Source organism: Eleginops maclovinus, chromosome 6 (genome assembly GCF_036324505.1).
Source record: "Eleginops maclovinus isolate JMC-PN-2008 ecotype Puerto Natales chromosome 6, JC_Emac_rtc_rv5, whole genome shotgun sequence".
Classification (NCBI taxonomy): domain Eukaryota; kingdom Metazoa; phylum Chordata; class Actinopteri; order Perciformes; family Eleginopidae; genus Eleginops; species Eleginops maclovinus.
The window spans coordinates 15,167,888-15,182,709 of record NC_086354.1 but is presented as its reverse complement, the minus strand read 5'-3'; the positions used below and the strand labels follow the sequence as shown (position 1 = coordinate 15,182,709).

The 14,822-nt window shown below is 40.8% G+C and overlaps 2 protein-coding genes across 6 annotated transcripts; one reads left to right on the top strand and one right to left on the bottom strand.

Annotated features, from left to right (window-relative positions):
* Nucleotides 1-1,002: 1,002 nt before the first annotated feature.
* Nucleotides 1,003-14,469, bottom strand: psma8 (proteasome 20S subunit alpha 8). The gene is made up of 8 exons (XM_063885399.1): nucleotides 14,460-14,469; nucleotides 4,047-4,179; nucleotides 3,014-3,140; nucleotides 2,690-2,814; nucleotides 2,339-2,461; nucleotides 2,104-2,223; nucleotides 1,581-1,643; nucleotides 1,003-1,495 (listed from the first exon to the last, which is right to left on the bottom strand). The coding sequence occupies exons 2-8, from the start codon at nucleotides 4,146-4,148 to the stop codon at nucleotides 1,400-1,402; spliced, it is 756 nt and encodes a 251-aa protein (XP_063741469.1). The 5' UTR covers nucleotides 4,149-4,179; nucleotides 14,460-14,469; the 3' UTR covers nucleotides 1,003-1,399.
* On the top strand, nucleotides 4,819-13,639 carry ss18 (SS18 subunit of BAF chromatin remodeling complex). Of its 5 annotated transcripts, XM_063885397.1 has the most exons (11): nucleotides 4,819-4,996; nucleotides 5,464-5,540; nucleotides 5,635-5,719; nucleotides 6,532-6,688; nucleotides 7,347-7,577; nucleotides 7,747-7,917; nucleotides 8,228-8,305; nucleotides 9,143-9,265; nucleotides 10,837-10,967; nucleotides 11,392-11,454; nucleotides 12,205-13,639. In XM_063885397.1, exons 1-10 carry the CDS (start codon nucleotides 4,928-4,930, stop codon nucleotides 11,407-11,409), a joined length of 1,140 nt encoding a protein of 379 aa, XP_063741467.1. In that variant the 5' UTR covers nucleotides 4,819-4,927; the 3' UTR covers nucleotides 11,410-11,454; nucleotides 12,205-13,639. The 5 variants fall into 5 exon arrangements, 3 of the variants coding, with proteins under 3 accessions (XP_063741467.1, XP_063741466.1, XP_063741468.1); XR_010165990.1 differs by having other exon boundaries at nucleotides 10,837-11,454; XM_063885396.1 differs by lacking the exon at nucleotides 11,392-11,454.
* Nucleotides 14,470-14,822: the final 353 nt, after the last annotated feature.

Genomic DNA, 14,822 nt, shown 5'->3' with positions numbered 1-14,822 from the left:
GTGGATTCAGCACCTCTTTGTCTGCTACCTGAGCATTATCAAACCAGTGCCTGTGACAGTAATCTTAGCAAAATTCTAACTTGAAATGCAGTAGTAGGGCAATTAGTGTAGGGATGAAATGGCTGTAAATCAAACAAACTCCATTTTTATTGCCCTCCTAGGATTTGATGACATTAGTAATATCAGATGCTTAATTGATGCTTTGACATCACCCTAAACAACAACCTATAAGACTCACAAACAAGACAAATTGCAGACAAAGTGCAATTGCTCTAGTCAAGGCATCCAGGGCACCCACTCAGGAAATCCTGGCTTGGGGAGATGATTCTAAATGAAGGACTTTACCATTCACCATTATGTCTTTGGTGAGAGTCAGAGGGAACCCTTGGGGCTCTTCAGCACAGCACGGTACAACTTTTCAAAGGGCTCCAGATTAAAGTCACTGAAAGTTCCCACTGGGGTCTGAGGCCAGGATCCCATTAAGCAGCCCTACCACACCGCCGGCCATAATTGTGTCGTTGAGAATTCAGAGCAGCGGTTGCTTGATAAGCGAATTTAGGGAGAAATAAAATACGAGAAGCAAAAAAGGGGGTCTCGTTGGGCCACCATTAGACACTTCATTCGCTCATCACTAATTTGTTTTAAATGACTGAGGGAGAGGTGAGCACTTTATAAAGCAATCTGAGCTACCTTTTTCCCCCGTCTTCCAGGTCTGTGTGACAGAATGCTGACAAATGAAAACCATTGCACTTTACAGCCACACTGCCGCTAGTAGTGTTTTAAACTGTAGTTATCTTTATCGCAGTACTTGCTTTGCAGTAGGATAATCAATATAGAGGTGGGACCCGTTCCTCTGCCTTAAAGTCCCTTTTCTCTCCTCCTCAAGAAACCAGTCACTGCACCAACAGCTAAGACCATAAGATTCAGTCTTAGGCACTATTTAGAAAAGCCATGTGGCATAACAAACTGTTTGAAATTAGTTTTAGAAATAACGTAAAACAATTTACAAACAAGTCAGCTTTTATTGAGCATTTAGTTTTCATGTTTCTGAATGTTACAAACTGGTTTATTTCAACATTTGAGATTTATCCCATCGGGCTGTTTGGTGTATGATATAAAAACATCCTGTAAGCGTAGTTTAAGAGCTAAACTCTAACTTGAGATCTATGCATTTACTTTTGAAACATCAGTCAAGTCAATAACTGAAAGGATGGGTACTTGATGTTCTTTGCAGATGGCACAACACTTTGGAATAACATGAACAGATCTCAAATTAGGATTTAGCTCTGCACAATGAAATTAGTGAGAGACGTAAACCCTCTAAAGCTTACTAATATCTGCAACCCAAATATTCTATTGTCATTCAAGTGCAATAAAGAACAGGTCTCGGTTAATTGCTTCAGGTGGATTTTTTCTGCTTCTTCTTCTCTGCCTCTTCCTCTTTTTCCTTCTCAATCTCAGCCACCAGGTTCTCAATTTCCTTGGATTCCAAGATCTGTAAATTGATAAGAAAAAGTCATTAGCAAATAAATAAATGTTTTAAAAAATACAAAAGACAATTATAATTTGCAGGAACTCACCTTCAGTGGCTGGTTTCGTCTGATAACAGCAAGTTCAATATTTTTCCCTCCTGACTGGACAACCTGTAATAACACAAATACGTTTAATAAAACATTCACGTAAATCACAAATAAACTACTGTAGCATCGGATTTAAGTTAATATTAAAGTGCTTAACTAATGTAACTATTTCAGTTACAGTTACATTAAGCTTTAGAAGTTGAACAACAGTTTAAAATATGATATTGATGAATTAAACAATACACAAACAAGGCGGTTTTATGGACTGGCAATCATATTCTGTTAGCATGTAACTCTTTGACAAAGTCATGACTATCAAATGAATAAAGTGGTACATGAAAATACTTTTGACAAGACACATTTTCTGTAACATGCTCACACATTAAAACCCTTTTAAAGAAATGTGTCATAAGCTACATAAAGTACATTTAAATTGAAAAATGACTACAACGCTATATATTAGGATTACCTTTGTGCCTGAAAAAGTGAGTTAATTCAAATGAATACACATGCTTAACCTTACCTCGAGCAAAGCTTTGATAGCCAGCTTGATTGTTTCATTGTCCCCAGCAATGGCTTCGTCTGTGTAATTCTTCTCCAGGAACTCCCTTACAGTCTTTGCACTACGGCCGATGGCATTTGCCTGTTTTATTTTTTTAAGTCAAAAAACTGATTATAAAATAATTTCATACTAACTGTTTACTTGATGTATAATGGAATCCAAAACAAAATTATGTACAAAGAGCATGCTCACTGACCTTCCAGGCGTGGTAGGTTCCTGAAGGATCTGTCTGGTACAGCCTGGGAGTTCCATCGTCGTCAAAGCCAACAATTAACGCAGAGATGCCAAATGGCCTGCGCCCATTGCTTTGAGTGTAGCGCTACAAATATGACCGATGTAAAAGACACTTTGTGATTGGTCATTATTACACACCTTAATAACAATCAAATACCGTATGGTTTCAGTTTTGTGAACTATTCTTAGAGCACAAAAACTGAAACTTACGTTATTTTATGATCTCGCCCAAGGAATATTGCCTTTCAGTAAACAATAAATAAAGATGGTAAAATTAGGTCATTTATTGATCCCAAATTGGGATTTGTTTTACCTGCTTCAGTGTAGCGATGTAGCGTGTGATGTATTCCACTGTGACTGGGTCCTCCACAGTTAGCCTGTGGCTCTGGCACTCAACGCGAGCTCTGTTTATCACGATACGGGCATCTGCTGTCAGACCTTTAATAAATAAAAAGAGGTTAAATATCTGTACAAAATACAGGTAAAATACAACAGAAGACTGAAGAGACAAAAACCTAATATCTATGTGTCCTAACGTAGTGGAAATGAGAACTTATCTTACTCCATTAGTCCACTGTGCCATGTTAAATAAGCGAGGAGTATTCAGTTATTATAAAGGTTTTGTTGTTACAGTTACCTGCAAAAGCCATGCAGACATGCTCGTCCAGGGCACATATCTTACGGACAGTCCTTTCTTCCTGCAGCTTTGCCACAGATTTCTTCTCAACACCAAGGACAACAATGTCTTTACCTCTGATTCCCACCTGCAGAAAAATAAATCAAACAGTCAAACAGATAACCAAACAATCTTCACACGGCCCTCTTTGACCACTTCCAAATCATGATTTTAGGCTTGAAGTAAAAGGGGAAAGAAAGAAAAATATGTAATGGTTTTGATGCCCACCCAACGCAATGATTACAGTGAGGTCAAAGTATTATATCTAGCCTTTTGAACCAAATCGTCTTTCCATTATTCAGATTCCCAAACTATTGAGCTGTAAGCTAAACTTTTGGGGGTTTACAAAGGTAAACAGTAAATAAAGCAGGATTCAATAGACGTATTCGACATTACATTGATTTTCCACAACTTCCTAGACAGTAAAAATTATAACTGCAAAAGTTATTTGGAAACAATAAGTAGGCATCTCAGGTATTTAAGACTAAAGTTAGACTAAATTAGTTAACAGACCTACCGTTTAATTGAGTGCCACTGAGGCCGCCAAGTGCATGTACATGGGAATTGGCAAGCATATATAAATGTGTCTTCACTTACATTTTATTGTTTAACGTTACGATATTGGAGAAGCTTAAATATTATTTAGGCCAAGAACAAACAATATAATGTTTGTGTAAACTACCCATACTTTACATTATCACAATGAAAGTGAAACTAGTGTCAGAGTGACACAGCGACAAAATGTTGGCTAGTTCTCATCTTCAGTAAATCTTAATTTTTATTGTATTAGTTACACAAGGAAGTTAAAGTTGAGCAGTACGACACTGTTGTTACAAATCACAAAACTTGAGTGAAAGAGATTTTGTTAAACAACAGAATTAGCTAACTAAATACATGAGTAACAAGCGAGCTTGCTAGTTGCTAGCTTAGCTGGCTGGCTGGCTAACTGACGTGCTAATGTTAGCTTAAGCACTTGTTTAATTTTAGGACTTACAGCTGTGGAACCTTTCTTTACAGCTTCCTGTGCATACTCCACTTGGAAGAGATGCCCGTCTGGAGAGAAGACAGTAATAGCTCTGTCGTATCTTGCCGCCATTGCACTGCAATACAAATACAATCACGAGAAAAAAAGGAGACTTCCACCAAATGATTCAGCTAGTTAGCAATTTGAGAAGCCGCCGTGTGTTGAAAACAGCGCATGCGTATGACCCCTGAACTGGGGCGATACCAACACTGGGGTTCGCCAAAGGAAAGTTGTAAATACAATTTCATAATAATGGTCACTATTTCATTTACCTTGCTGAACAATGTCTTCATCTGAAAGTTGCAATACAAAATGCAACGTTTTTATTACATGTATAGATCGTCAGGTAATGTGCAACGAGGATGCACTGCATGAATTACAATCACAAGCCTAATACACAGTTTTACAAGCTATTATTGGCCGAAACTGCGTGCACTACCATTTATAATGTATAGCAACATATTTAAATTCTGACTGTTTCCCCTTTTTGTTGAGCAGTCCATTTCCCGTGGCCTTTCAGTCTAGATCTAGACTGTTCCACTATACGGAAAATAGGTTAACGTGTAATTCAATTAAGCCAAGGTATTTATGCTTTTAATTGCAGAAATATATGTATTAAACTATTATAATTTATGAAAATGTAACGTAACCGACACTAGTATCCTTGTAGTCGAACTAAAATGATAGCATCAAATATGTTTTCAAATGTGACCAACTCCCCCCCAAAACGGACCACTGCATTACAAAATTGAATCCTATTCTGAACTGTTTGAGCTCTACCGATTTGTTAAACGTGTTAGCTTCTTTTGAATTGTATGCTCTGGTTCACTCTAACTTTGTAGTGAATCACTATGTCGGTGGCGTTTGCACCTCACAGGCAGCGTGGAAAGGGTGATATAACACCCGCTGGAATACAAAAGGTAATTCATCTTTTTTAGCGCGTCTTGGGATGGAGGCAATGGTATCAGACGGTGCTAGCCTTTGAGCTAATCTATGTAGCAGTGCCCATCCATGTCCAACTGTGAATACATCGGGAACAAATGTGCAGGGTCAAAGCGCGGTGAATATGAACCTCTCTGGAGTCGGTACGCCACGTGTCGACGATGGGCTTTAGGTTGATTTACCGGACTAACGTTTAAACGTATTTGAATAGAATGAAGGCCTGTCGTTTTGTTAGCCAAGGACAGCTAACATTAGCTAGCAATATGCGTCTATTGTTAGCTAGAAACGCACACTCGCATATAACAAAACGCCCCCATCCTCCCAATTGTTTTCCGAATAGATCAGAAAGTACAGAGCTTACAAATTAAAATTACGCCGTCTCACTCATTGTAAATGTTGTGTAATTGCGCGTAACCTTAATGAATCTCTGCATTTGCTGTTGCAGTTATTAGACGAGAACAACCAGCTGATCCAGTGTATAATGGACTTCCAGAGTAAAGGCAAAACAGCAGAATGTTCACAGTAAGTCATGAAAATCACCTCTTGCCTGCTTGTTAAAGTCATTTTAAGTTAACCTTGACTTATAACCTGTATTGATGACTCTCCACCTGCCCAGATATCAACAGATGCTCCACAGAAATCTAGTGTACCTGGCCACGATAGCAGACTCCAATCAGAACATGCAGTCTCTCCTCCCTGCTGTGAGTATTGGTCCTTGCTGTCTGTTGTGATTGAATGAACTGTGTATGCCAGTGTAACCTCTCTGCATCATAAGGTAATGTTGAGCTCTTGTTTGAGCAAGGCGCTAACATTACCTAGCAGGAATCTGTTCAGGTAAAGTACCAAACGATCAAATTACATTTGTTAAGATGCTGTCATGTTACACCTATTGAGCGTCTGACATGAGTCATTTTAAATGTATAATGCCCCACACTAAATAACATTTAAAAACTCAACTGTTTAATGCAAATGTTCACCAGTCTGACTCTTGTATCAAAGAGAACTCCATCAGATTAACACTTTGATATCAGTTTGCTTGTCGTAATGAATACAACAGAGCCTGTGAAAACTGTTTTATAATGAGTTATTCTCAGAAGAGTTTTCTAATGTTTGAACAAAAACAACCCCAGTGATGTCAAAGTTATGGAAAGAGTTCAACTTTTTAAGCTTAACAATGAGCTTAAGGCTAGTTGTATTAAAGTGCTCCTCAAGTATTAATGTTTGGTATTGAAGTATCTTGGTCCATATTTATGAATGCACCACCAGTTTGAACGTGTTGTGTGCAAAAATACAGATTAATATTATATTATTTAAACAATAATTGTATTTAACACTTTTTTGTGGTCAGTCCTTATTGATTACTTCAAGTCATCAGTTATACTCGATCATACTTGTTTGAAGAGATCTTTTATCTGCTGCTCTTCTTGATTTTTCTCTTTCCGGTGGATCAGGCTCAGATGTGTTTCAGTCAGCTGATGTGTGTTTTTTTTGTGTCTGTGTTGTGCGCCTGCAGCCGCCCACTCAAAACATGCCCATGGGCCCTGGTGGGATGAACCAAAGTGGACCCCCCACTCAGCCTCCTCATGGTCACAATATGCCCTCTGAAGGAATGGTCAGCGGTGGCCCTCCAGCCCCTCACATGCAGAACCAGATGAATGGCCAGATGCCTGGTAAGTGACCCCCCTCCCTCGTCTTTCTCTTTTTTGCTTTACCCTCTTCTCCCTCAGTCCCTGTCTCACTTGGGTTGCCTAGCAACACCATAGAACTGTGAGGGAGGTCGCTCTGCTGAAGGATGATGTCACCTTTTTGCCAGCGCTGGTTGTCTTGGACTTGTCCTTCATTTGATCGTGGTTTTCCTCCCTTTTCTCAAGTGTCGTAGTTTTGTTTCAGCATGCGTTTTGTTTGTTTGCAAACGTTAACAAATATAAAGACCTTGAGTTTTCTTTGACTGGACTGAATGCGATGGAGTTGGTTTTCCTCTCGTATGGGAGTTTGTTCACTGTTTAGTCATTCGGTGCCACGCTGTTTCCTGGATTTCCATTAAATGCTCACAACAGGGATGATACTTTCTGACACTATAATTAAGAAGATATGATTCCTTAACACTGAGGCCTGTTCTTTTTTTAGACAGGTGTAGGGTATTCATAACAGTTACTCAACGTTTGGGTGAACCCCCTAACCTCCAACATGTCTCCAAGGTCATTGTTGATATACAATCAGAGCCTCAGATGACAGTTACTTACAGAGCAACAGTGTTATGGAAATGACTACATACGTATGTGCACTAAATATTTATGTGGAGAGTCATGAATCATCTTTGATTTCCAGGGCCCAATCACATGCCCATGCAAGGTCCCGGTCCAGGCCCCAACCAGCCCCCAAACATGCCCAGTGGCTCTATGAATATGCCCCCCAGCAGCCATGGCTCGATGGGTGGTTACAACCACACTGTCCCTTCATCCCAGGGCATCCCAGCTCAGAGCCAAATGAACATGACCCAGGGCCAGCCCATGGGAAACTACGGGCCCCGGCCTAACATGAACATGCAGCCCACTCAAGGTAAAATACCCAATTAGTTTATTTCCCCTTGTTTTTACAACTTACCTGATCACCTTTCTTTTTGGTGTGTCCTACACATCATTTGCCTGCATGTGATAAGCCTTACACTGCTAGCATGTTTTTCTCCGTTAATGCAGGTTTATGGTTAGCTGTTATTGTTGTTCCATAGGTCCCATGATGCACCAGCAGCCTCCCGCTCAGCAGTATAACATGCCTCCTGGTGGCGGTGGACAGCACTACCAAGGACAACAGAACCCAATGGGCATGATGGGACAGGTCAATCAAGGGAACCATGTCATGGGGCAGAGGCCAATGCCTCCCTACAGACCCCCACAGCAAGGTATACCCGTCAAAGTGTGTCTGTGAGGTGTGCAAGTTGTGAGTGTCTGCCTTCCTTCTCCCTAACCCTCCCTCCTACAATTTTTTACTCTTGTTCTTCTCAATTTCCACTTCTGCAGCTCACAGAAATCTTCATGACTAAACATGTAACCCAAAGGTTCCAATTATAAAAATTAGTCAAGTGACCAAAAGTAAACTTCCCAACAAGAGCTAGCGACCAGGAATCCATCCTCTCCACTCTTCCCCTCACACAACCGATCCAACAACACCTTGAATCTACTTGTGTGTATGTTGTGTGTATGTGTATGTAGGACCCCCTCAGCAGTACCCAGGGCAGGAAGACTACTATGGGGACCAGTACAGTCACGCAGGACAGGGAGCCTCAGAAGGTAGGAGAACCCTCCAGTCACTTGGAGAAAAATCAACAACCAAATCAAACCCAGGTGTTGTGTTAAAACACGAATGATGCCAAGAGACTGCGACAACGTTTCAGTTTCTTCATTATTTTCTGGGAAATCAAAAGTGACTTTGGGCTCAATCAAAGAAAATAATATGGCCTCTAATTGTGAGGAAACACCCTCATGCCAGAGTGCACGTTCCAAAAGATGCTGCAGTCCTTAGATAAGTGAGCAACTACCCAGTGTCTCCAGTCTCCCCCTATTGTGGCTGTCGCTCCATCTGTTGGTGTGAAAGAAAAGTCAGGGACAGAGTCTTGTGTGAGTCGTAATGGCAAAAGTTGTGTTTAAGTAAAAGGTTAACTCTTCTGAGTGTCGTGGAAGAATGCCATGGGATATTACCAATGTTCACACAGCTGAAGCAGACTGCCATTTCATAGGTGCAAACATTTTGTGATCACTGATTTGCTGAAGAGCTAGTGACTTATAAACAACCAACAATTGTTTTTTAGAAACAGGCTACCGTTACCTTAGCTTCTAAATACAACACTTGATATACTCCCAATTTTCGCCATGTTGGTGTGACATTGCATTAGCATCCATGCTAAATAAACAACTCCTTCTCTTTCTTTGTTCAATTAACATTTATCTTATTTCTATTGTTTTTCTCTACACTGACTGCATTATTCTTTTTTTTCCTTTGAAGTCCAACCATTTGAAAACAATTCGCATGTTACTGAAACATGGCTGGTTTCTGACCTGCTGTATTCTTTGCTGCTGCTCTGAAGTTGTAAACATATTTCTCATGTGTCGTGCTGTTGCCTCTTGAAGGTAATGCCCAGTATGGCCAACAGCAGGAAGCCTACCAGCAAGGCCCCCCCCAGCAGCAGGGCTACCCTCCCCAGCAGCAGTATCCAGGGCAACAGGGCTACCCACCACAGCAGCAGGGTTACGGTGAGTTTCTCTGGAGTAGGGGCACATTTCTTGTCCTGCAGGAGGCGCTATCGGCTCTCTTTCATTTACATGGCTGTTGAATACTGATTCCTCTTCGGTAAGTTGGTGGTTACTGCCCCTTGGAAATGTAACTGTGCCAAATGCATGTCAAGACATCATCGAAAGCAAGGAATTAAAGAAGCACCTTAATGAACGGTGGGGGATTGGAGCTTGGTGGAAGGGAAATTTAATCAGTAGAATGGTGGCTGGCACCACATTTGCATTTCTCCTGGTGCTTCAGTTTGATATGACACACTGTTCTGAGGGAGTGGGAGAGCAGCTTTGGCCGATGGGTACAGGCATTGGGCAAAGTGTGTGTTGACTGCCAGCCAAACATTTTGAACTCATTGCATTTTGGATATGAAGTCAAGCAGAATGTAACCTGTAAATATCCTAAAATTAACAGAAATTTGTAAGGCAGAATATATATATATATGACAGAAGATTGTAACTTTTTATGGTAATGGATTAACTCTTATTAATTGAAAATATATGACAGTCATGGAGAATCATAACAGAAATAGGCGAGCTTAGGTACACATCCAAAACCTGATTAGATAACAGTCTGGGAATCTTAAGTTTGAAATGACTTCCGTATGTATATGTTCAACTTTAGATTACTCACATTGAGTGTGGCTTCAGATTGAACCATCATGAATAAAATAAAGGATGTTAAAAATGTATAATAATTTTGCTTGCAATGTAGCTATTTGGGCTCTTGCAGCTATTTGGTCTTTTTCCTTCATCGTCCCATTTTTCTCTGGAACTTTCCATCAGTTACTGTCTGTCTGAGCACGAGCTCCTGTTAGTAATGAGCTGGTGGAGAGGCTGTGAGGTGAGATCCATCTGGCACACGCGCATGCCTCCTCTCGCAGGCCCCCACAAGGTTATGCTCTACAGCAGAAGACATTACGAGCTCCTAACGATGCTGCGTGGGCCTCATTTGACTTCAGCCACAGTCAGGTTTTGCGTGCTCCTCCTCAGCACCTGCTTAGATGGCTACAGTGAACGTGGGCTGATGAAGTGATGTTTTATTTTTCCCTCATTCTTTTTTTTTTTAATGAAGCCTGCTTCTCTAATGAAGACCAACAGAATCTCCTTGATGTCTTCTTGCATTAGGGAGCCACCACCCGGCTCCAACCTGACTCACCCATTCTCATTTTCATTCATTACGGAGTCAGACATGGAGGCAGCCTAAACAAGTGGGTCTGACATACCCACCATTCTCTCTTTGACATCCATCAGCTTTTTTTATTGCAGCTCATTAGTAATAGTATACTGAGGGATTCCCTAGAGTTCTCAGAGTAAAAAGTAGGAAATGGAAACAGTAAATGAGCAAAACTTGGGCTGTTTTCACACTTGGTTTCTTCATTTGAGTCCAAATCAGAGTTCAGCTGTCCGTCTCATGTTAAGCTGGTAAAAACAATAACACTGTGCTTCCTTTAAAGAAACAAAGAGGCTACACTTAAGTTTATTGACTAAAGCATTTTCATGTTTACTTTGTCAAATTGAATTTTCAATGTTTGTTGTAGGTCCGACCCAAAGTGCCCCAGGACAGTATCCTAACTATCCTCAGGGGCAGGGGCAGCAGTATGGAGGCTACCGCCCTCCTCAACCTGGACCCCCACAGGGCCAGCAACAGCGCCCTTATGGCTATGACCAGGTGAGTATTCCCACAACACCAGACAGTCACAGCGACTAGTTGCTCGAAGGCCGTAGTTCGTCCCGTATTATGTGTATTTTAGACTTAGTCGTATATTTTGTGTAGCGAGACCAATGTAAGTGTTAAATATTAAAGGTAGTTTGTTTTGCATGCTCATCATATTGTGGGGTTGAACCTGTTCTTCCCAACAGAGTTGTATGTGTTACTTTTGTCTTTGCCTTGTTTATTTGAGTCTTAGTTATATATCTTGGCTAATAAGGAATGGCACTGCAGTGAAATATGAGGTCTTTAAGAGAATTCTTCCTTAAACTTGATGCAGACTGCTCCAGTGTTTAAAGGGAGATCCATTTGTTGCCCTGTATTTCCTGTGGTCTTATGTGGGGACCACAGCTATACTTTGATATCTTTATCTTTGAATATTCAGGGGCACATGAGGAAATAAAGACCCGGGGATTTGAACCCCTGACTAGCTCTGTAAGAAGCAAAGGTAATGGTTGCTGTGAAGACCTCAACGTCAAATCTAGACGTTTGACCACCTAGCTTTAATTTGCATTTGTTATGTTTCTTCTATCCCTCTTTCGTCTTTATCTTTACTCCATCTTTCTCTTTTTAAGTTTCTTTTTTCTTTTCTTTTTTTATTAACCAGGGGTCGAATTTTAAGTTATGAGGTCAGAAACACAGCATGCTTAGTCTGCAGGGAGGCAGCTAAAAGCTTACTGCTTTGGCTGTGTCCTCTACTATTTACTACACTGGTTTTAATGATGACTGTGCTTAGGGCAACTCTATGCACATAAAAATTCAAATGTTTTGTATAAATGCCTTTTTTAAAATAAGTTTGTTTTCAAAATACGTGTCCATTGTCATGTCCATCAATGCCATACACATACTTCGACCCCTGTTTTAAAAATGCATCCACTACTACTCTTACCGGTACACTGAATTTGTCCCACTTGAAAACAAGTGTCCACTATCTAATAAGGACTATCCTGGGTCCTCAGCCATGTTGCTGCAGAAGCCTGAAGTAAAAAATATAGAATTTAAGAGCTCTCAAGTTGTGAGGCCATGCTGCCACCTGCTGGTCAAAACCAGCAAATGCAGCCATAGCTCATGGTTTGCTTTAAGATATGGTTGAGACCACAGATGATTTGCACCCGTCTGATAACACTTGTACATATAAGCTTTTAATGTCTGTTTTTTAAAAGACCAGTAACATAAGTCTTTCTCATTTTCTCCACAGGGCCAGTATGGAAATTACCAGCAATGAGAGATGGTCCCAGCAACCCACACCGCTCTGCTCTGATCTGTCTGAGCTTTGACCTCTGGTCAACTGCAAAGCAGACTCAAATGATGGTTGTAGCTCGCTGAGATTCTCTCTGACATGAACATACAACACTCAAAAATACAAGATACGTTTTCCCATCTCTCTGCCTATAAAATGTATTCTTTTTATCATGTACATTGACTTGATAATGTCAAAGTCTGCGATTCACCCTCCAGTCCAGTATGTCTCACAGCAGCAATGCCTTAAAAAATGGAACTGCCTTATCCTTTAGCATTGCAGATTGTGAAACGGACTGACAACATTTTCGATATCAGAGACAATTTAAATGAACAGTTTCAATCTACTGTGGTGCATTGTTTCTCTATCCTTATCCTCGATGTTTATAAGAAGCAATAATGCCAGCAGTAGGGAACTGTGTGTGGGGGCTTGAAGATGAAATAATGCACCAGATGAACTTCCCGCTAGGCCATGGTACGTGTCTTGATGTATGTGATGATGTAAAAATATATTTTATGCTTTTTAGATCAAGCTAACTTTGTATAAGACATTGGGAACTAGTACTAAAGCTGTGTTGTTTATTTCATGAAGTGTATGTGTCAATGTTTTTTTAATGATGATGCCATCCAGCTCATTTAGTTTTTTTTTATGTTGAGTTGTATTCCTATTCAATTGGATCTGCTGCGTCAGTGACGTGTGCGCTGTATGAATTATCTGTGTAAAAATGAAACATTAAATGACTTGCACAGAAAATCTGTGAAGGAAAAATACAAACATCATCCCTGGAATTAGAAAATGAACATAAACTTGGTGGATTCTGTGTTAAGCTGTGTTTTTGAGTCTGAAAAAAGTCTATATCAAATGTTGGTCATGAACAGAATAATGGCAACAGGCCTTTATTTGACAATTGGGTGAAGAGGTGAAATGTAGCAGATGCCACTGCAAATTGTAAGTCAATGCTCTCTGAGCCTTTTTTCTTCAAATCACCACAAATATTTCTGACAATTTTGTTTTGTTAGTCTTGACAATGCTGGAATCCCTTTGAATAAACGTCTAAGTTGATGTCATTCAAATAGTGTTGTGTGTGAATAATAGAGATTGTTACTGTCAAATATGTAACATAAGATGTGAAAATAATGTTCTCAAATGGATTCCTTAGTTTCACAGTAAAGACTGGTTGTGCAGTTTTATATCACTGGCTTGATATCTGTTTTATGGTGCATACTTTATTGATCCCATATGTACAGTGGTGTGAAGAAGAGGAATTCACTGTCCTCCGATATTGTTTATATGGCTGTTTTATTATTTGGCATTCTGCACCCCATCCAAGTGGTCACATTTGTGTCATTGCAATGTATAACTGTACATTACAATAAATTGGAAGAATCTTTAATACAGCTTGACTTGTTATTTATAGCATTTGACCTTTTGTTGAGATTAACTCAAAAGTGCTTAATCATTCATCCTGACGACAACATACATAAACAAGATGTGCACGATGTGTGCTGTCATAATGTGACAGTATGATATAATTGTTTTGTCTTCATCCGGTATCTGGTAATCAGCTTCCAACTGGTAATGACCCTGCGCAGCTCAGCAGCATGTCTGCTTTGTCCAGATGCATCCAGAGAGGTCCAGAGCACATTTACACCCAAAATTACCTTCCGTGTCCCTCCTTCCCCCTCTGCTCCCTCCAGAGAGGGAGAGGGACTACCTGTCACATTGGGGGGAGTGATACAGATGGTACACCAGATGTGTGGTCGAAGCACGTGATGGGAGAGTGGTGTTGGTGTTAAGAGGGCCACAGACTGCTTGGGTTGCCTTGGTGCGGATGATGAGTGTGTGTGTGTGTGTGTGTGTGTGTGTGTGTAAAGGCAGGTGCTTGCAGCTGAAGGGAAGTGTGATTTTTTTTTTAGCATGCCTATGTATAAAAGGTATATGTGCATTTGTGTATCCCTGCACAGGTTTAGTGGCATCTCCTAGTCACCCCACCATCCTGCTGCTCCACAGCTGGCCGCCCCACCCTTCCCAGCTGCCACTGGGGCTCCCCCCGGCCCCTTTGCTTGGCAGAGCTGGCGTTTTGGGCGCTCCCCCACCAGTCCTCCCTGGCAGCTGCTGCCCTCAGCTGCGCTCTCGCAGACGGTATTGGGGTCGGACAAAGTCACTCCTCCTGTGACTGTGTCTGAGGCCATTGGGGGAGGATGAAGAGGTGGCAAGGAGACTCTTACTTCCTATGAAAGATCTCCTTTAAACGCTCATGAATTTAAATGGATGGACACAGAACTAAAAGTGAGGCATAGGAGGAATCCTGCTCAAGTAGGAATTTCTCTAATGCTTTAGTGTAGTCCTGCACAGAAAACATGACTTGGGCTGTGTTCTTCTAAATGAGTTGTTAGGAGAGATACAGGACAGCATTACTTTATGCATGTTCTGAGCATCATTTGAGAGAATGATTATCTTGTTCAATATTTTGATAATTATAATTCAGGGCACCTTTCAGAGAAGGCTCCTAACCACTGAGGAGAAAATGACATTGTGATCATAGCTGGCAGGCAAGATGTGATCTCTCTCTCTCT